This window comes from Sorex fumeus, unplaced genomic scaffold (genome assembly GCF_029834395.1).
Source record: "Sorex fumeus unplaced genomic scaffold, SorFum_2.1 ptg000054l, whole genome shotgun sequence".
NCBI lineage: Eukaryota > Metazoa > Chordata > Mammalia > Eulipotyphla > Soricidae > Sorex > Sorex fumeus.
Window position 1 is genome coordinate 26,993,268 of NW_026606111.1, and position 21,557 is coordinate 27,014,824.

General features: G+C 41.9%; 1 protein-coding gene across 1 annotated transcript in view; it reads left to right on the plus strand.

Moving 5' to 3' along the window:
- The window catches only part of ARMC2 (armadillo repeat containing 2), a 134,060-nt gene that overhangs the window by 15,875 nt on the left and 96,628 nt on the right, over positions 1–21,557 (plus strand). The window contains exons 4-5 of the mRNA XM_056125237.1: positions 8,502–8,673; positions 19,368–19,575. Of these exons, the coding sequence (XP_055981212.1) occupies positions 8,502–8,673; positions 19,368–19,575 (380 nt within the window). The remainder of the gene's footprint in view (positions 1–8,501; positions 8,674–19,367; positions 19,576–21,557) is intronic.

Consider the following 21,557-nt stretch of genomic DNA (forward strand, 5'->3'; position numbering starts at 1 on the left):
TGTTTCATGTTATCTAACCCACTTTGTTCTTCTCAAAGTGGAAGAACATGTTGTGAAACCTGACAAAATAGAAATTAGAGGCTTATTTAGTAGTTTCCCCTTGAAGAATTAAAAATGCTTTCCATGTAATACTTTGTTTCTTTAGTCCAGTGAGATATTTGCTTGAGTGGCATAAATACTTTATAAAGGTCAGTAGTAAAAATGGAACTAATTTTTTATTATACAAACAGTGACTAATTTTGCCCCAGGAAAAATATTGCATGTTTGGAGCAGATATGGCTATCCAGAAATTTACTTGTTTGAACTAAAAATTAGCTTAGCCTAACCATATCTTTCCTTTTTGTAAGAGTTTTGTTTGTTTGGGGGCCACACTGAGTGGTGCTTAGGACTTTCCTGGCCGCGTGTTCAGGGATCAGACCGGTAGGTGCTGGGGGATCATATGCGGTGCTAGGTCAGTTACCTGTAAGGCAAGTGCCTTAATCCTTATACTATCTCTGTGGCCCCTTTATAATATTTTTTAAATTTAGTGCCTAAAATGTTTGTAACAGGGCCTCTTTATACTAAGATTATATGCATTATTGTTATATGGCAGACTTTTTGGACTTTGCTTAGGTTTAAGTAACTTGCAGAATACAGATATATTTAGAGAAGATAGGATTTTAATACATTAAAGTAACTTGGATCCAAATCTGATAAATTAAGGCCAAGTGACTACCATAGAAAAGGGAGTCATTGTGCATTTCTTGCTCCTCGGTCACAGAAATTGTTTATATGTCAATGTCCCTATCAGAAAGGGACTACATGATGAGTGGGCAAATTCTGATAAATAAATACCCTCCCCAAGATTACAAATTTAATGAGTGGGTTTTATTCCAGATATATTTGATCCCAGTGTCATTTATTCTTCCTCCTATTTACTTTTACTGCCCCATTTTTTTAAAATTATGTCTCTAAAGTGGTAAAACCTAATTTTTTATTCTGGTTTATAAACATTCAATGCAAATGAGCAAGAGACTATAGGAATATTTTGGAAAATGTTTGAATTAAGTCATTTCTTAGAAGCAGATCTTTAACATAGATGTCTGGGTTCTATTAATGTAGAACAAATCAGTGCTTGTTAATGGAACAAATGAGTGCTTGAAATAATATGTCCTAAATGATAAATGACTCTTTTTATGACTTTATCCATTTTTTTTTCAAAATTGTCTGACTTGATTTACACTCTGGATTACAAAGAAAATTTACTGATTAACCTATGGAATAGAGGAACTCTCGTTTCTCATTATAGAAATGGTTTTAGACTAAACTCTACTGGTATTAGCGAGAGAACTGAAATTGCTCTCTGGCACAGGTTGTCCTTTCACATATAACTACCTATGAAAGATTGGTGGGACAAAGAATGCACCATGAGGCAAACCCATAAGGAGATCCCTCTGAAGTTCTAGACTCATGTTGGAGGTATCAACCATCTGGAAGTGAGGCCCGAAGTGAGCACTTCTGGGTATAGTGCTCCACCTAGATATTTTTGTTTTGCTTTAATTGAAGCATAATTGATATTCAACATTATATTGGTTTCAGATGCACGATATGATGATATGACATTTACATATACTGAAATGACCTAATAAGTCTAGTTACCATCCATTATCAAAGTTACCAAAAACAAAAAAAGGTTTTTTTGTCTTGTCATGAGACATTTTTAAGATTTCCTCTCTTAGCATTTACTCTTCAGATTTTGGATGCTATCATATTGTGACTGTAGTCACTGTGGAGGAAATTACTGATATCTCATAACTTAACCGCTTTAGATCTGGAAGATTGTACCATCTTTTGGCTCCATTATTGACTTCATTCCATTCCCCAGCTTCCCCTCTGGCAACTACCAATCTTTTCTCTGTATTATGAGGGATGTTTTTGGTTGTTTTCTAGAGCCTATATATATAAGTGAAATCATAAAGTATTTGTCTCTCTTTGATTTATTTCACTTATAAAACCCTTAGGCACCATCCATAATGTCACAACTGTCACAATTTCATTGTTGTATATAACTAAGTAGGTGTATTGTGTAGGTGTGTCCATTGTGTGGGTATGCATGTATATATGTATATCTTTTATTCTTTTTACTTTTCTTTTTTAAAAAATATAATTACCATACTTAGTGGTATTCAGGAGGCCCTTGTGGTATCCAGGAGCCAGAGTCAAGGCTTCACATCTATTAGGCCTGTTCAAGTACAACTTGAACTATTTTCCTGGCTCTGTGCCACATCTTCATGTATTCATCCAGCACTCAACATAGGTTATTTCCATATCTTGGCCATTATATCAGTATTTTCACTTTACTTGGATAAATAACAAAAATGGAATGGCTCATAAGTTGATTCTTAAGTAGTTCTATTTGTCTTTTTTTTGAGGGACTTACGAACAGTTTCCTATAGTTGCCTCATCAGTTTATATTTCCACAAGCAATGTCTTTCCTTCATCCTTGCCAATACTAGTTATTTCTTATCTTTTTGATAATATCCATACTAACATGTGTGAAATGATGTGTAGAAATGTTACTGATTTGCATTTTCATGATGATTTGTGATGTTGAGCACGTTTTTATGTCTTCTTGGAGAAAAACTTGTTCACATCCTCTGTCCATTTTAAAAAATTAGTATGTGTTTTCTTGATGTTCTGTTGTATGCGTTGTTTTCAGCTTGATGTAGTCCCTTATTATTTTTGCTTTGGTTGCCTTTGCTTTTGGAGTTAGAATCAAAACTTCAAAATCACAATAGTGTAAGGGAGATTACTAACCTCTGTTTTCTTTTTCTTTTATTGGTGGGGGAATAGTCGGAGTGGCATTTTGGGCAAAACCTGGCTGTATTCAGGACTTACTTATGGTCCTGTGTTTGGAAAACCCTCCTGGCAATGCTATGAGCATCACAGGATGTCCTGCAGATCTATCCTGGGTTGGCATTGTGAGCTGCACTATCTTTCTGACCCTCTCACCTCTATTTTCTTCTTCCCTCCCACTCTCCCTTTGCCCCTCCCTCCCTCCCTCCCTCCCTCCCTCCCTCCCTCCCTCCTTCCTTCCCTTCCTTCCGTCCTTCCTTCTTTTCTTTTTGCTGTTGGGCCATACCTAGTGGCACTCAGGGCTTACTCCTGGCTTTGTGCTCAGGGAACATTTATGGAAATGCTCAGAGTACCATATACATCAAACTGGGCTTGGCTATGTGTAAAGCAAGTGCCTCACCTATTGTACTATCTCTCTGACCATTTTGTTTGTTTTCTTTCTTTTGGAGGTGAGGGTGGCTTTTGAACCATAACTGGTGATACCCAGGGCTTATTCCTGGTTCTGTGCTCAGAGATTACACTTGACCCTGTGCTCAGTGAAACCGTACGTGGTGCCAGGGTTTGAATTGGGACCAGTCACATGGAAAGCAAGGACCTTAACCTTGTCTTCCATGTGACTAACATAAAGACATATCTATAATCCTCAACCTGTTTTCTTTTAGTAGGTTTATGGTTTGAAGCCTTTCATACATTTTTGAGTTAATATTTGTATACTTCATAAGATAGTGGTCTAATTTTATTCTTTTGTATGGGGCTCCCTAGTTATCCCGGCACAATTTATTAAAGAGACTTCCCCCACACCATTGTACAATTCTTGTCATTTTTGTCATAGTTTATCCACGTAGCTTAGGTTTACTTTGGGATCTTTGTTATGTTCCATCGTTCCATCGACATATTCTAGTTTTGTTTTGTTTTTTCAAACTTTTTTCTATTTTTATTTATTTATTTTTCAATTGAATCACTGAGATACAGAGTTACGAGTTTGTTCATGAATGGGTTTCAGTCATGCAATGTTCCAATACCCATCTCTATCAATGCACATTTCCCAACACCAGTTTCTTTCCCCACCCTTCCAGTTTACCCCCCTCCCATAGGTAGCACTGTAATACTGTCCACCTGTTATTTATCAATTTACTTGAATGGGCACCAGTAATGTCTCCATTGTGAGACTTGTTGTTACTGTTTTTGGCATATCAAATATGTCACAGGGAGCTTGCCAGGCTTTGCCGTTTGGGCGGGATACTCTCAGTAGCTTGCTGGACTCTCTGAGGGGGTGGAGAAATCGAACCCGGATCAACCACATGCAAGGCAAATGTCCTAGCCACTGTGCTCTCACATCAGCCCCTACTATAGGCACTGAGAGCTTATCATGTATATCCCTTTACCTACCTTCAGCACTCAGTTTCTTGCCCAGAGTGATCATTTCCAGCTATCAATTGTCAAATGGTCCCTTCTCTATCCTAACTGCCCACCCCCCTGCCCTTCCACTTGTTGCAAGCTTCCATCTGTGCATTAGACCTCCTGGCCCTTGTTTTCACTGTTCATGGGTATCATATTATGCTTTTCTATATCCCAGATTTTTTATTGGACAGATGAGCGCAATCATTCTATGTCTGTCTCTCTCATTTCATTCGTTCTATGACGCATTTCATTCAACATAATACTGTCCATGTTCATCAATTTATAAGCAAATTTCATGACTTTATTTTTTCCCAATGGCCTTGTAGTATTCCATTGTGTAGAGGTACCATTGTCTTTTAGTTAGTCATCTGTTCTCAGGCACTCAGGTTGTTTCCAGATTCTGACTACTGTGAATAGTTCGGCAATAAACGTAGAAGTGCAGATGATGTTTCTGCTGTGTGTTTTTGGGCCCCCAGGACATATTCCCAGGAGTGGTATTTCTAGGTCATATGAAAGCTCAGTTTTTAATTATTTGAGGAATGTCCATATTGTTTTCCAAAAAGGCTGGACCAGTCAGCATTCCCACCAACAATGAAGGAGAGTCCCTTTCTCCCTGCATCTGCACCAACACTGGTTGGTTGTGTGCCAGTCTCTGTGGTGTGAGATGATATTTCATCGTTGTTTTGATTTGCATTTTCCTGATGATTAGTGATGTAGAGCATTTTTTATATGCCTTTTGGCCATTTGTATTTCTCCTTTTAGGAAATTTCTGTTCATTCTCCCCATTTTTTGATGGGGTTGAATTTGTTTTCTTTAAGTTCTACCAATATCTTTGATATTAATCCCTTATTAGATGGGTATTAGGTAAATAATTTTTCCCATTCTATTGGATGTCTTTGTATCTCTGTCATTGTTTCTTTTAAGGTGCAGAAGCTTCTTAGTTTAATGTTGTCCCAATTGTTTATATTTGCTTCCACCTGCTTGGTCTGTTGTGTTTCATCTTTGAAGATGCCTTTAGCTCCAGTGTCATGGAGAGTTTTGCCTACATTTTCCCATTTTCCTCCATGTACTTTATTGGTTCAGGCCTAATACTGAGGTCTTTAATCCATTTTGTGACTTTTGTGCTTGGCATTAGAAAGTTCATTTTTTTTGCATGTAGCTGCCCAGTTTTCCCAGCATCACTTGTTGAAGAGGCATTCCTTGCTCCACTTTATATTTTTGCTTTATCAAAGATTAACTGGTCACATAGTTGAGGGTCTGTGTCTGGGTATTCAGTTCTATTCCATTGGTCTGCAGGTCTGTCTTTATTCCAGTACCATGCTGTTTTAATTACTTTGTAGTACAGTTTGAAGTTGGGGAAGATGACTCTTCTCATCTTCTTTTTCCCAAGGATTGCTTTAACTATTCATGGGGGTTTATTGTTGCATATGAATTTCAGGAGTGTTTGATCTACTTCTTTGAAAAATATCATAGATATCCTTATAGAGATATTTATGGGAATATTACCATTTTGACAATGTTAATTCTCCCAATCCATGATCAGGGGATGTATCTATATTTCCTTGTGTCCTCTTTTATTTCTTGAAGTAGCATTTTGTAGTTTTCTTTGTTTAGTTTCTTGACTTTACATTTTTTTGATGAAGTCTTTGGAGTTTCCTATATTGTCTGGAAATAAAGAATTTTATATGTTTCTTCAATTCAAATGTCTTTTATTCTCTTTCCTTTTCAAGTTTTTAGGTCACACTGTGCAGTGCTCGGGATTTATTCTTGGCATGGCACTCAGGGATCATCCTGGTAGGTGCGGGGGACCATATGGGGTACTGGGGATCAGACTTGTGGGGATCAGCTGCATGCAAGGAAATTACGGTACTCAGTATACTATCTATCCAGCCCCAGTAGTCTCTTTTCTTGCCTAATTTCTCTGACTAAGACTTCAAATACTATGTTGAATAAAAGTGATGAAGGTGGCCTTCCTTATCTTATTCCTGATACTCGAGGGAAAACTTTTTAACTTAACATTGATTATGATGTTAGTTATGGCTTTTAACATGTTTCAGTATACTCCTCTGTACTAACTTGAGAGTTTTTTAAGTTATTAGTGAATGTAAATTTTGTGAGTTTTTTCTCTATCTGTTGAGATGCTTGCAATATCTTTGATTATCTTTGATTTTTTAAAAAATTTTATTAGTGAGACACCATGAGGTACAGTTGTAGACTTACAAATTTTGTGCTTGGGTTTCAGTTATACAATGATCAAATACCCATCCCTCCACCAGTGCCCATTTCCCACCACCACGGATCCCAGTATCCCTGCCACCCCCATCCTCCCCCCATTCTACCCTGCCTCTGTGGCAGGGCATTCCCTTTTGTTCTCGATTATTTTTGATTTTTAAAATAAAGTATTACATATAGATTTACAGATGTTGAGCCATCTTTGCATTCCTAAAATAAAACTCACTTGATGGTAGTAAATGAGCCTTTTACCATTTTGTTGAATTTGGTTTGTTGTTATTTTGTTGGGTAATATTGCATCTATATTCCTAAGGGATTTTAATAACAATAGTTATTAACTATTACTTTAGTTGTGTGTGTATGAGTGTCCTTGTCTAGTTTTCATATCAAGGTAATGCTCCTGTAAAATGAGTTTGGAAGCATGTACTCATCATTAGTTTGGGGGATTAGTTTGGGAGGCTTAGGTACTACACTTATATGTTTGGTGCTTTTTACAATTAGCTGTCTGGCTTGGAATTTCATTAGCCTTGATTACCTCTCTTTTTGATCAAAGTACTTTTGATCTTTTTGAACAAAAGAGTAACTAGTACCTTCCTAGTAGTTCAATATATTCAGGTTTTCTATTTCATCATGATTCAGTTTTGAAAAATTATGTTTCAAGGAATTTCAGTATTTTTTATAATTGCCCAATATGCTGGAATATAATTGGTCATAATAGTGTTTTAACGTTTTTTGTTTTTTTGTGGTCTCTTGTAACATCTCTTTCATACTGGTTTTGTTTATCAGAGCTTTCATTTTTCTCTTGGTGAGTCTAGCTAAGTGTTTGTCAATTTTGCTTATTCAATACTAGTTTTATTGATCTTTTATATGTATTTCAGTCTCTGTTTTATTTTACTTATTCCACTTTGATGTTTGTTATTTCCCCTCTACTAATTTTGGGGGCTTTTGTTATTATTGTTGTTGCTCTTTTCATGTCCTTAAGGTGTAAAGTTAGATTACTTATTTGACATTTTTCTAGTTTCTTGAGATAAATTTGTATCACTCTCAGTTTCACTCAGAAAAGTGCTCTTGCTGCATCCCAATGGTTTTTGTCTGGTGTGTTTTTATTTCCATTTGTCTCAAGGTAATTTTTGGGTTTTTCCTTGTGATTTCTTTGTTGATCCCATAGTTACTGAGTAGCATGTTGTTTCTCCTTCATATATTTGACTTTCCCCCATTTTTCTTCTTGCCATTTCTAGTTTCACGCCATTGTGGTCAGAAAAGATGCTTCCTATGATTTAAAATTTAAATTTACTGACATTTATTTTGTATCTAACATATGATCTTACCCTGGAGGATGGTCTATGTGCACTTGAGAAGAATGTGTATTCTGCTGCTTCTGGATGAAATGTTCTGTATATATCTTTTAATTCCATCTGGTCTAGGTACAAGTATTTTTTTAAAATTCTTTAAGGAAATGGAGTTTTTCCAATAATGTTCCTTTTCTCAAGGGAATTGGCATAGAATTCCTAAATGTGGAAAATAATACATTTTTATACTTAAGACCTAGACAATTTCTTTCTCTTATGTTTTGTGATATTTTTACTTAAATAATTTAAAAAATTATCACTAAAATGCTTTTTCTGAATGCTAAAATATGTATGAATTATATTTAATATGTCTATTTCACATAGCTATTGGAACATATAGGTGTCCAGTAAATGTTTTCTGAGCTACACTGGACACAGAAATTTACCAAGTATATTGTTCAATATACTATAACTAAGTTAAAAGTCTTCAGTAGAGATAACCGTTTCTAGCATGCACAAACTTTTTTTTTCAAATACACTGAGCAGCATGGCAAATAGTTTTTGCTATGTAATTTGACCAAAAAAAAAGTGAAGAGTATTATCTTTAGAACACATTGAGTGAGATGCCGGGATCTGGGCAGAAATAAAAACCCCTCCAATGTCAGGGTCAACTCCGCGGCACTAAGTCTCATTTGAGGCACAGAAACTCCATGCCAATTATTTTTTTAAAAAATCTCTTTCCAGAAACCAAAAGCTCCAGCCTCTCCCAGCCCCGAGGAGGGCTCCTGCGCTTCCTATCCTAGACCCCCTGTGGACCCTGCGAAGATCCGCCGCATCAGCAGTGCCCGTGCGCGCTTGTTCCGGGCAGCCTCCCAGGGGACGCTTCTGCCGGACAGGACCCTTCCTCCCCCCGAATGTAAGGCTGTGTCACGTGCTTAAAAACCCGTTGGGGCGCGTGTCTATGTTTTTTTTGAATTTATGCTTTTCTGCAGTCTCCTCACCTCCTCCCCAGGCCCTGCTCCCACCGCCCGCCCCTCGCTGCCCCCCTCCCCCACACAATTTTTTACATTATCACATTAACAAAGACTTCATTAATATTATGTAAACTCTGGCTAAGAGCCTTTGTTTATTCGTTTTACCAGGTTTATGAAAGGTAAGGTAAAGGTAAAGGCCCTCCCGTTGATCGTCGATTTGCTCGAGCGGGCCCAGTAACGTCTCCATTGGAGACTTTGTTGTTACTGTGTCTGGCATATCCAATACTCTCGGTAGCTGGCTCTCTACCAGGTTTATGAAGATTACCTAAAAATCACAGGTTATTTTTTTTTTTAAAGAATATTACTTGGCTTGGCAGGAAAAGAATACTTGGCTGAATGTTTTCTAATGAATATGTTCACATATGTTAGAAATAAATTTTAAATTAGAGCTCAAGGAGTTGTTCACTTTGGTAGTCGTATTTAAGATTCACTGAATATGCCCAACGTTTAGGGCTTTGGAAATATCTATTTGTTCCCATGTGAAAATGTAAATCAAAGTTGAATGGGACTTTCCTACCAACAGCATTGCTGGCAGGGCTTAAACCTATGAATAGAGACACTGAAACTCTGGAATTCTGAGAAATGCCCCCAACAGTCAAAATACCCTGGGTCCAGGGCATACTAAGAGCTTTTCAATTTGCAGGAAAAAATGCCCCATGAGTGGGATGACAGTTTAGTAGATCAGACCAGCGTGTTTGGGGCTTTTGTTTGTTTTTTATTTGGGGACCACAACTGGATCTGTGCTCAAGAATCACTCCTGGCAGGACTTGAGGGATCATATGTATTCTCCAGGATCAAACCTGGGTTAGCTGAACGCAAGGCAAGTGCCTTACCTGCTGTTTTATCTCCCAGCACTCACACCAGCATGGTTTTTAAAAGATGGGGAAAATGTGATGTAATAGAAAACATCTGGGCACATTGCAGATAATAGAAAATATAATGTTTTATAATATATACACAGAACTGAAGCCGGTAAGTGTGGCTTCAGTTCTGTGCATGCAGATTCAGGTCACAGACTACAGATGGTTCTTAGTATATTTGTTCCAAATAGTTGAAAGCCCTTTCATTCTCCATCCTGGCAGAGCTTGCTCCCCTCTGTCACATAGGATAGACACAGAGAAAAATGGGTTCCTATTCACAGAGAGGATCACTTGATCAAGTGATCACTTGACATCCCGTTACTCATTGATTTGCTCAAGGGGGCGCCAGTAACGTCTCCATTCGTCCCTGTCACAGGCTAGTAAAGCCCAATGGCGTCTGCTTGTTCTTGGAACATGAAGAGCCTCAAACCGATTGTTCAGGGTCTTGACGAAGAAGTCTGACTATCTCGTAGGTAGGCGGCCACACGATCTTTTGACGTCCCGTGGAATCCAGTCAGTAATGGCTCTAGTCCAGCGGTCATCTCCAAATCTCATTACATGTCCAGTCCATCTGATTTTTGACACCTTGGCAAATGAGACAGCATCCCTGATTCTTGATTGTCAATGGAGGTCGATACTCCGGATTCTTTCTCTCATTTGAGTGAAGCGTGATACTCCAAGCTCTTTAGATTCCTCTTTGGGAGACTCGAATAGCATTCTCATCCTGTTTTCGTAGGGTCCAGGTCTCTGAGGCGTATATTAATGCAGGAAGAACAGTGGAATAAAAGAGATGTGCCCAGAGCCGGAGGTTCTTTGTCCTCTTAGCTATTTCTTCAACCCTCTTGAAGGTGTTCCAAGCCGCTCTCTTACTCCTGCACAACTCAAGTGCCAGGTCATTCATCACATTGACTTCTCGACCTAGGTATATATAACTGTTGCATTCGCAGATGTTCATCCCATTGAGAGTGAATGGAACGTCAGGAACGAGACCATTTCTCATAAACATTGTCTTCTTGAGATTCAGCTATAGTCCGACCTTTCCCCACTCATGGTCGAAGTCAGCCAGCATTTATGCTGCTTGGCTAATGTTTGGTGTTATTAGAACGATATCATCAGCAAAGCAGAGGTGGTGAAGTTGCCAACCGTCTATCTTCACTCCCATTCCTTCCCATTCCAGTTGTTGCATGACGTTCTCGAGAGTGGCACTGAAGAGTTTCGTTGAAATGGTATCACCTTGCCGAACCCCTCTCTTGACATGGATGATCACTATATGGGCAGGTGGACGTGGCTATCAAAGAGATCCGAGTAGAAGTCATGGATAATCTTCTCCATTGCCCTTCTAGAAGATGTGATAGATCCATCAGGATGACGGAGGGCAGTCATCTTGGTCTTGTAGTTGGTGAAGGAAGGACAGGCAGGCATTGCGAATGCTTTTCCCAGCTTCTGCTGCATCTGCCAGCACTGCTGCTCTTTTCTCTTTGAGATCTTCCTTGATCACTTCTCTGCTCTGCTTTGCGAGCTTGGACATTCGCTTGTGGTTGCCTGAGGCTTGCCCCACGTCACGTTGGCGAATGAGCTCAAGAGTTTTCGAAGACAGGCATCTTTTTGTGGCTCTCTCTCTCTTGGCATTCCTCGCACAATCATGGAGGTGCTGAACCAGTCGATCGTATTCCTCGTCAATGTTGTCAATGGCAGCATTTTCCCATGTTGCCGCAATAGTGCCAAAGAGCTCCCAGTTGTTGGTCATTCTGGGAATTTTCTTCTTAAACTTTGCAGCCCTTTCTCCCCAGTCTGTGAAGTAGAATTTTGCACAAAGGAGATGGCGGTCCGATCCCATTTGGAATTTTGGGACAACAGCGACATTGGTCAGGCAAAACCATTGATTGAATAGGATGTGGTTGATTTCATTGTGGAACCATCCACCGGGAGACTCCCATGTTCAACGTTTAGATTCGGCCTTCTGGAACTGTGAGTTACCATGGATGGTCTTGGTCGACATGATGAACTCAGACAGTCTCTCACCCTGTTTGTTCCATTCTAGGCAATGGGTCCAGATGTGGAGTTCTTTGACTGATCTTCTCGGTCTTATCTTGGCATTAAAATCACCAACAATGGTCTTGTAGATGGTATGGTATTCTTTATAGAACTTCTCCAGCTCCATGTAGAACTTCTCAATTTCTCCTTCATCATAATTGGATATTGGTGCATAGACAACGAAGATAGAAAATGCCTGCAGTGAGCCACATCTATTCAAGTGTAATCATCTGATTTGGGTTGTTAGGCTTTCGAATGAATCAATGTTTACGACCAAGTTTGTGTTGACAAGGACAAGGACACCAACACCACTGACGCCTCTTTTGTCACATGTTCCGAGGAACAGTTCTTCTCCAGTGTTGAAAACAGCATGATGTGATTGATGCCTTCTCATCTCAGTCAGACCAATGATGTCATACTTGATCTTTCGTGCTTGTACCATCAGGTCCTCAATGGATGCATCAGATGCCAGCGTACATGCATTGAAAGTACAGACAGTCATTTTTGTCCTTCTTTGTTTTGGAAGCCTAGTTCAGCCTTGAGATTTTATCAGCCTCTCCTTCACAGAGAGGATATAATCTCAAATTGGATCATGCAAGGACTAAACTACCACCCAGGGATCCTCCTTGTAGACATACAATTTTTTTTTAAACTAGCCACCAGCATTTAAATATAGAAGACCTCATGGAAGAATCTAGATTCATGGCTTCTTGTGGGGAAAAATGTTTTTAAAGTGAGACTTTGGGGAAGATATGGCATCCCTGGGGTGCTCATTCCACAGAGCCCTAACCACTTCCCCTGGAAGTGCCACTGTGCCCATGTCCAGCTGGATTCACCTGGGATGGGTCTGTAATGTCCCTTCTCACTTCCACAAATTACTCATTTTCCTGACCATGCTAAATGGTCCCTTGAGATCTTCAACATGGGTAAAGAGGCAGAACCCAGGAGAGCAGGGAAGATCTGGAGGCACACAGGCTGCGTCTGGTCCTGTGGTGTTGAGTCGCTGTGCTCACTCTCCACTGTGTCTCTTCTAAGTGCTGGATACTCACTGCCCTCCGGCCAGTCCCTCCGAATCCTGCCCTCAAAGAGTGGGTGACTGGGAGCCGGACAGGAAATTGGGAGACAAAAGAAGTAGAAGCGACAGAGTGATTTGAGTTCTGATGTGTGTGGTGAAGACGAGAAACGAGATGGTGGCACAAAGTGGCTGTGGCAGGAGGCGGGGTGACTTACCACCCCAAAAGTCAGTCAGGCTGGCACCCCCAGCCAGCCCTCAGAGAGTGAGTCAGACAAGAGGGTAGGTCCCAGAAGCAAGCTCAATGGTCCTGAACAAAGAACTACTCAGTCTTTTTTTTTAATTTTTAATTGTTTTATTGCCATGAATTACAGAATTACAAAGTTGTTCATTATTAAGTTTCAGGCATCCAGTGTTCCAACATCAATCCTTTCACCAGAGTCCACTTCCCTCCAACAGTGTCCCTGATTTCTGTCCCACCTCCAGCCTGTCTCTAGAGTAGCCACTTTCCCCTCCCCCATCGTCCTAGTGTTCCCTTCCCAAACTTATCCCCCTCCACCCTCATCCCTCAATGTCCCTCATCCCTCCAGTACAAAGAACAAATAGATCCTGTTAGTGCAACTATGGATCTGGGGGCCCGTGGGGGCAGACAAGCAGCTATGGGAGTTCTCTGCTCCACTTGGTAGAACTTTCTCCACAAGGCCCTCTGCATTAGGGCCCCATAAGTCTCTGCATGCCTCTAAGTCTGTCTTCTCCCTAACGTGATTTTTCAGGATACTGGCCCTATTTCAGGATCTGCAATTAAAGGGCAGTTTCCCACAAGGAAGAATCTGCATTAGCTCAGATTGTTCTGGAAGGTGCTGGTGGAGTGGGAGAAAAGGGGAGGAAGAGGGCGAGGAGGCCATGAGCAATCAGCAGACAGAGGGCCATGCTGAAGGGACAGTGAGGCCCCAAATAGGAGTGAGGTCCTTCCAGCGTGGTAGACCAGAAGGCCTGTGGCTGGATGGTCATTACCCAAGGGCAAGATGGAGGGAGGTTGCAGGTGGGACATTCAGAGACACTTGCTACTGCTGACCTTGTCTTGCCTGTCATTCTTAGCACCAGGCCAGATTCTTGACTCTAAGTTGCCCTGAAGCCTATCTCTTATCACAGTTCATTTGTCCCGCTGTTCCCATCCTCCTTGAGGCCTGCTGGCATCACTCAGCAAACAATGGCCACTAAAAGCCATTGTCATTTTGAAAGCACACATGGCCCCATTTGATCCAGATATAGATACATTAGCATCCCGCCCTCCTGGGGAATCATTGTCAGCTGTACAGAAACTCCCTGGGCCTCAGTTCACAGTCTCTCTTGTTTAGAAAAGGTGCCCTTTGTTTGGGTCTCTGTGGCTGTGAAGGTGACAGGGTGCAGAGACCAGTGATGGTGTGTCCCTGTCCCTTCCTTTGGTGTGAAGTCGTCCACGGCTGAGAGGGCTGCAGACAGGGTGTGGTGGCATTTTCAGAATTCTAGACTCAAGATAATAGAGGGCAGAGAGCAGATTCTTCATTCGCAGGGGACCCGGGTTTTAAGTGCTGTAAATTTAATAGGACATTGGCTGCAGGTTTTCTTTCCCTGCATGGGGTGCTGGGGTGCTTGGTGTTGAACTCAGTGCGTCACTCATTCAGAGCCCACAAACTGCTGCTGAGCTCCATCTTTAGCCCGCTAGTGGGGTGTTTGGCGGCGTTGCCTTACAAGGCCCCCCCCATGATTCCAGCCAGACAGAGACCCCTGCGGCCTGCCCTTTCAGAGTCCACCTCATTGATTTGCATTCACTTTTCCCACCCCTTTAGACCACCTGGACCCGCTTTTGCCTTGTCCCCACCTTCCCACCCTCCTGGTCTCTCAACTCACCAAATGGCCCGCTTGTGTGTCCACACAGGGGGTAGTGAGCAGGACCTGGGGGAGCTGTGCTCCCCAGTGCCCAGGGCTGAGAGTGCTGGCCTCATCCCTTTATCCCACTTAACCGTAAGAATGTGGGGTAAGGGGTCAGGAAGCAAAAAGAAAAAGAAAAAAAAATTCTTTCTGAAAATCCTTCAGAGATCCCCCAGGTCTAAAGAAGTGCTTGCCAAACTGAGTTCTAGGGAATTCTTTCTAGCCAAGTATTAATTGCCTTGGGCCAGAGAGAGGAAACAGAGCCCTGGGGCACTTGCTTAGCACGCAGAAGGCCTGGCCTGCTAGTCCCTGGCACTTGGAGTGATGTCTCTGGGGAATGTGCTGGGAGAAAACTCTCAGACCCTTCAGGTGTGCCCCCCCATATATATTATATATATACATATATACATACATATATATCTTATATATATTTATATGCATATAGCACAGCGGTAGGGCATTTGTCTTGTGTGCAGCTGGCCCGGCCGAGCCAGGTTCAATTCCTTCGCCCCTCTCGGAGAGCCCGGCAGGCTACCGAGAGTGTCTCGCTCGCATGGCAAAACCTGGGAAGCTCCCCGTGGAGTATTCAGTATGCCAAACACAGTAACAATAAGTCTCACAATGGAGACATTACTGGGCCTGCTCAAGCAAATCGATGAACAACGGGAGGACCATAACCGTGACATATATGTGTGCGTATCTTGGGGGGGGGGGGGGGGGGGGGGGGGTGGCGCGCTAAATAAGTCTGCCTATACCCGCTCCCCCTTGGAGAATGGCAGTGCCCAGAAGCCTGGTAAAGGGTTGGGTGAAGCCATCTGGTAAGAAACCTGCTTGGTTTGAGTTCACCCGAGCATTCCCCAAATCTGCATGACTGTGAAACCAGTCTTCCTGGGAACATAGTCTGGGAAACATTGGCCCAGCAGAGAAGCCAGCAAACATTTTTTCTGTCCAAGGCCAGAGAATAAATATTTGCAAGCTGGCAGGCCCTCCCGTCTCCCCGTGGCCTACTCAAGTCAGCTGTGGCAGTGGGAAAAGTCACCATGATGATTTGTGGCCACTGAAACTTGAGTTCATATCACTTTCATGTGTGGTAAATCCATGTTCCTCTCTGGGAATTTATCCCACAAACACGCCTAGCTTTTGTGGGCTGTATGAAACAAGGAGGTGGGCAAGGTCTGCTAGACTTCTTGGTGTGCTAACTGCTGCTCTAGAAAATGAATTTTCTGCTTCCTTACTCCTCAGCATGTTGAGCTGTGTGGCGGCCCCACACCCCAACAACCCCCTCCTCCTGCCCCATGTTCTTCTCTGTCCTCCTGGTTGCTTGTTCCATACCCCCTTACTCTCATCCTCTCCCTTCTCCCTCAAGTCTGTGTATCAGCCACATAGAACTCCTTGCAGTTTCCCTGCACCCTTCCTATTCTTTTAAACCGTACAAAGGATCCATTTCAGAATTTGCTGGGACAGTGCAGAGTGAAAATGTGGAACTCTTTGCTCAAAAATTATTCAACTTTTATGACAGCAGCAGCAAAGCATGAAACCAAGCAAAGGGCCCTTGTCAGTGTACATACAACCGTGCAGCTCAGAAGTAACTTGAAACCAGCTCTGACTCCAAACTTTTGTTTCCTTTTTCTTAGAGCTCCTTTTTTGACCCTCTGTGAACACTTCAAAATGCTTCTAGGGGCTGGAGAGACAGTCCAACGGGCAAGGCACTTGCCTTGCACACAACTGACCCAGGTTCAATTCCTGGTACTACTGATTAGGATCTGGAACATCTCTTAAGAGTGACCTCTGAGTGTGGAACTTGGAATAAGCCCTGAGCACCTCTGAGTGTGGCACCAGCGCCCCCCCGTCCCCCCCCCCCCCCAAAAAACACTAAGCTATTCTTCTCAGATTCCATCTCTTTTATGACTTTTCTTCCCAAACCTTTAGGATGGTCTCTCTTTTTTTTGTTTGCTTTAATTTGGGGGGAGGGGGCACAGCTGGCAATACAAACCGGGGTTACTTAGGGGATACTTCTGGCTCTGCACTTAGGAATTACTCCTGGCAGTGTTCAGGGAACCATATGGGATGCTGAGGATTGAACCTGGATCAACCAAGTGCAAGGCAAATGCCCTACCCGCTGCACTATCACTCCAGCCCTAAGACAGTCTCACTCTCTATACTCCCTAAGTGCATCTGGTTATGGTCTAATGCATTTCTCTTCTATGCATGTGCTTGCCTGTCTCCCCTAATAGTGGGAAAAACTTTGTCAGCACAGAAGTTTTCTCTATTTGTAGCCAGAGAACTTTCCACAGGGTCCAGTATATCATATGGGGTCAAAGAAATAATCTGTGAACCGTAGCTGTTCCTTGGAGTAATGCTACTGGAGAACCCTTTGGAAGTTTCCCCATGTCTATTATGAAATTAATACAAGGAGCTGTAGCTTTCTGCAAAGGAAAAGAGACTGCCATTTGCATTCAATTTAATGGTGGGCATCCGTCAGCACTGAGCAGAAGCTTCCCCCACCCCCACCCCCCAGGGTAGCTCTTCATGGCTATAATCAGAGCTAACAAGCTCTCTCCAGCATTTTTGAAGATAGAGGGGCTGCAGCTGTCCAGTCTCTGACAGAGCCCAAAGGCTTGTCTCTCCATGTCAAAAAAAAAAAAATGCCGTGGCGGCTGGGCCTTCTTGTTGCTCTCAGAGGTCTACAGGACAGTAGATCCTAAGTCAATACTCACAGAGTGAACAAATGCAAGAAAAGAACGCGAGAATGTAGGGATATGCTGTAACAGCTTTGTAACCCGGAAAGAGTGAGGATGACTCTGGTAGTGTGGAGCTGTGGAGAGAGCCCTGGGCCACAGCCCAGATGGTTTCCCCTTCTAGTGAGCACAGTTGCTTCTGGTCTAGAGTGTGCTAGTCCCATCTGAGTCACCATTCAAGGCCACATCATTTGCTTTCCTCCACTTGCCCTCATATGTGGGACCACCGAGTAAGGTGAGGGAAGAGTTGAGTCACCCGCTCCTGAATCTCCGCTGCTGTGTGGGGAGCCTGTGTTTGACTCCCAAGACAGATGGAGGATGAAGATTTACCCTTCACATCAGATAGTCCTGGCTCCCCCAAGCTTGACCCTTGGATCTGTTATTTAAACTTTTGGGTTCTCAACTTTCTCATCTGAAAAAACAATCAATTTAAAAATAAAAAATAAGACAGAGACTAGTTCATCTCTAAGATCTCTTTGTACTTTGAAATTCAGTGTTTCAAAAGCAGGGAGCTTGGCGGGAGCGGATCTACAGGTGGTTTTGTTATTCTGGGTTTTTATGGGTTTGCTGGTTTGAGTGCAGAAAAGAAAACCTTGAGTCATTTTGGAAAATCTCACAAAAACAGTGTTTTATATATGAAATGAGTCTGCTCTTTCCCCTTTGATGACACATTTGATCTCAAACTAGAGTGTAATAGCAGTGCTGTGGCCAAGCATCTCCTGGTGTCAGTTTTGCTGATGAACAGGTGTATTGCCAGTTCCTAAGGATCTAAGAACAGTTCTGAGGACAGTAGATATTGTAGTTCAGCCATGCAATGTCTTTCCCTACTCTTTCCTTCCTCCTCAGTGGGAATCTTCTCAGAATTTCTATGTACCCCTCTTTGTATTAACAACAGGGCCTGTGAGGTTCTGGGCTCTAACCCTGACACCCACCCCCGCACACACACACACACACACTTAATTCCTGTGATTTTTTTTGAGCACAGAAGGCACACTCCTGTCTTGGGGCCCTCTATATAGGCTATTCCATGTCCCGGAAATTCTGTCCCTCTTCACTGGTGGTTAATTGCTTCACCTCCTTAAGGGTTTGTCTGCCCTGTCCCTCTAGTCATAATTGCAATCTACCCTCTTTTTCCATTTGCACCTTCTTTTCTCCCCTAGCACAGGTATGTCTCACTTACAGGGACATGTCACTATTAGCAGCTTATGTGTAATAGAACTTAAGTCCTGTGAGGACAGGGATTTTTGCTTTGCCACCATAAAGATGGTCCATAAATATTCTCTGAATGAGGCTGGAGAGATAGTATAGTGGGTAAGGCACTTACCTTGCATCCCTTATGGTCCCCCAAGCACCATCAGGTGTAATTCCTGAGCACTGAGCCAGGACTAAGCCCTGAATGCAGCCAGATGTGGTCCAAAAAACAAACAAAAAGATTCTCTGAATGAAACATTCCTAATTAAGACATTCAGAAAGAGAAGTTATTATTATGGAAAACAACATTATTTGTGTGGAGGAAGTAATGTATATGAAAACTGGAATGTTTTCTTAGACCAAGAATTGACCTTTACTAGACTCCAGTGGATCAGGGTTATAATCCTATTCATTTTTTTTAATTTTTTTTGTGGGGGCAGGGAGTTGGGGGTATACCTGGCAATACTTAGGGCTGACTCCTGGCTCTGTGCTCAGGGATCACTCCTGGTAGTACTTAGGCCATATACAATGCCAGGGATCAAGCTGGGGTCAGCTGCATGCAATGCAAGTATCTTAAGCTCTGTACTCTCTCTGGCCCAAGATCCCACTAATTTGTCCCTGATAAGTGATGGTACCAAGTCCAAATTAGTGATAAGGTCTTAAATATGTTCAGGAAGGTTTTGGCTATATGCTTTTCGGTTTGACTATAAGTAATATATTTTTTTGATTATATAAATATTAGATTGATTGTGATTAGATAGAAAAGATTATTAAAATATGATTGCTGAAATAAGAAATGCTTTGACCAGACATTTTCTTGGTCGTTATAGCAAAGAAGACAGTGGAACCCAAAGAAACAATTATGAGGGGTGACTCTCTGCTGAAAATTAATGGGATGTACCTAACAGAATCACATACCTTGGACCCCTTGAAGAGTCAGTCACATCAGCTAAGTTACAATGGCAGCTTTGGTGAGATCAAGGAACAAGAAATATTCAAAGGGGCAACATCCTTGCCATCTCGTCTCGGAAGTGGAGGGTCAGTATTTATTTAATTCAATATTCTGAATTGTTGTTTGCCAGTTTTCCCTCCTATCTTAGTGGTCAATCATTGATTTTTTTTTCCCCTTTTATACAAACAATTCCTAAGTTAATGATGCACGATAAAGAGAGATTTCTTTTTCAGAGCTGAATGAGTTGATTTTACATCACTCCTTATTTCATCTTTAGGAAGATGTTTATTTGTACCTGCCAGAGTACTGCTTAGATAGGGCTGTTGGAACAAACAAAACTTTTGGGTTCAAAGTTGGAACAAAGCCTTTGCTTTATGTGGACTGTTTCATCAGGCCTTTAAGTGATAACTGTGTTTGGGGGGGGGGGGGGGATTCTTGCTTGGTCTGGAATCTATTACCTCACTTTAAGTTAGTTCATTATTGCTAACTCCACAAAAAAAAAAGAGAAAAAATTCTTAATTTTATTCTTCAGTAGGAGCTTGAATTAAAATATTTATTTTGCAATCTCTTAGTTAACATAGGAGAGTCCTGTGGATTTCTGACATATGATTCCCCCTCCTAAAAATAAGTTATTGAGAATTGCTTCTTTTAAAAAAAAATAGTAATATGTTTCTAGAGAGGGCTTTCCCAAGAAGCAGTCTTCCTACCATATTAAGGATTTGTGGAGAAATGTTCAGTGGTAGGGACCTTGTGAATTCTTAGCCTGGAGCCTGGTGTTTTCCTAAAGAAGCCTTGAATAACTGGAGTAAGAGGAGGAGAGCAAACTGTTTCCCAGTCTCAGCCAGTAAGGATGCTAAGAAGGCAGAAGGTCTTGGAGCAGGCAGGGTCAGTCAGTGAAAGATATTTTTCAACAAGTTTCCACTGGGTCATTGTGGACATCTGCCCAGTTCAAATTCACTTAACAAGATTAAATTCCATGGGCCATTTTAAGACCAAATACTTGTTGCCCTTGCCTTAGACTTTAGGTCTGCCTTTGGCTTGTATCCTTGCGGAGTGCTTCAGACTTTTCCCCAAACTGGCTATTTGGCCGCTGATTGGTTTCCCTGAACTGACCTTGTATGCTGACACAGCCCCTAGAGTGTTGCACTCACAAAATTTATAGTAGGCGACCTAGCAGTCCTTGTCATGTTGCTTTGCATTCAGAACATATTTTTAAATGAAAGGGAAAACAAAATGTCTCTTTAAGTGGAAGAGAATGACTTCAAATTGGGACTTTGGGAGTTGAGCATAAAACAGCAAACAGCGAACTGGCCCCTGCCACCGATCTTTTCCAGTCGGTGGATAAGAATAGTTCAGAGCGCAGGGCTTATGCCGGGCACGCGCCAGGAGAGCGTGTGCTTTCAGCACTGCAGTGAAAAGGAAACACTTACTTTTGCTGTCTTATTTCATTTTATCATTGTTGTCAGTATTTGTTTGTGCAAACCTTCAGATGTTGCAGTTCACTGTGGCTTCCTTCCTCAGCGTCTGTCAGCGAAGGTATTTTCACTTACATGCTTTGTCCCACAGTCAGCAAGGGAAACTCCTCTCGGGACTGGAGAGCGCTGCTTTCTGCCTGTTCAAATTTATAAAGCTTTCTTCCGAGTGCAGAGCCCAGAGTCAACCCTGAGCACTACTGGGTGTGAGACCTCCACCCCAAAATTTATGAAGTTTTTGGCAGCAGTATCAATTGATTGTTTGTTTGCTTGCTTTGTTTTGTTAGGATGGTTTTTGCATCCCACAATGATTATGCCTGGCCTGGGTTTGCCTGTACAGCCTAGTGAGTGTAACTTTGAATAGCATTTTTACTTTATGAATCTTTTTTTTCCCTTTAATCATTGCATGGAATTTTGTTGAAGTGGTGCCAAAGAAAAAGATTATACAGTAGGATTAAAACAAACCAGAAAATGGAAACTATTAGCAATTCTTTCATTAATTACATTTGTGAATCAGTTTGGGATGCTTGATAATTGTTTCTTGTAAACACTGAAGTGAATAATTCCAAGAAATGATCTTTGCTCTGAAGCTGAGT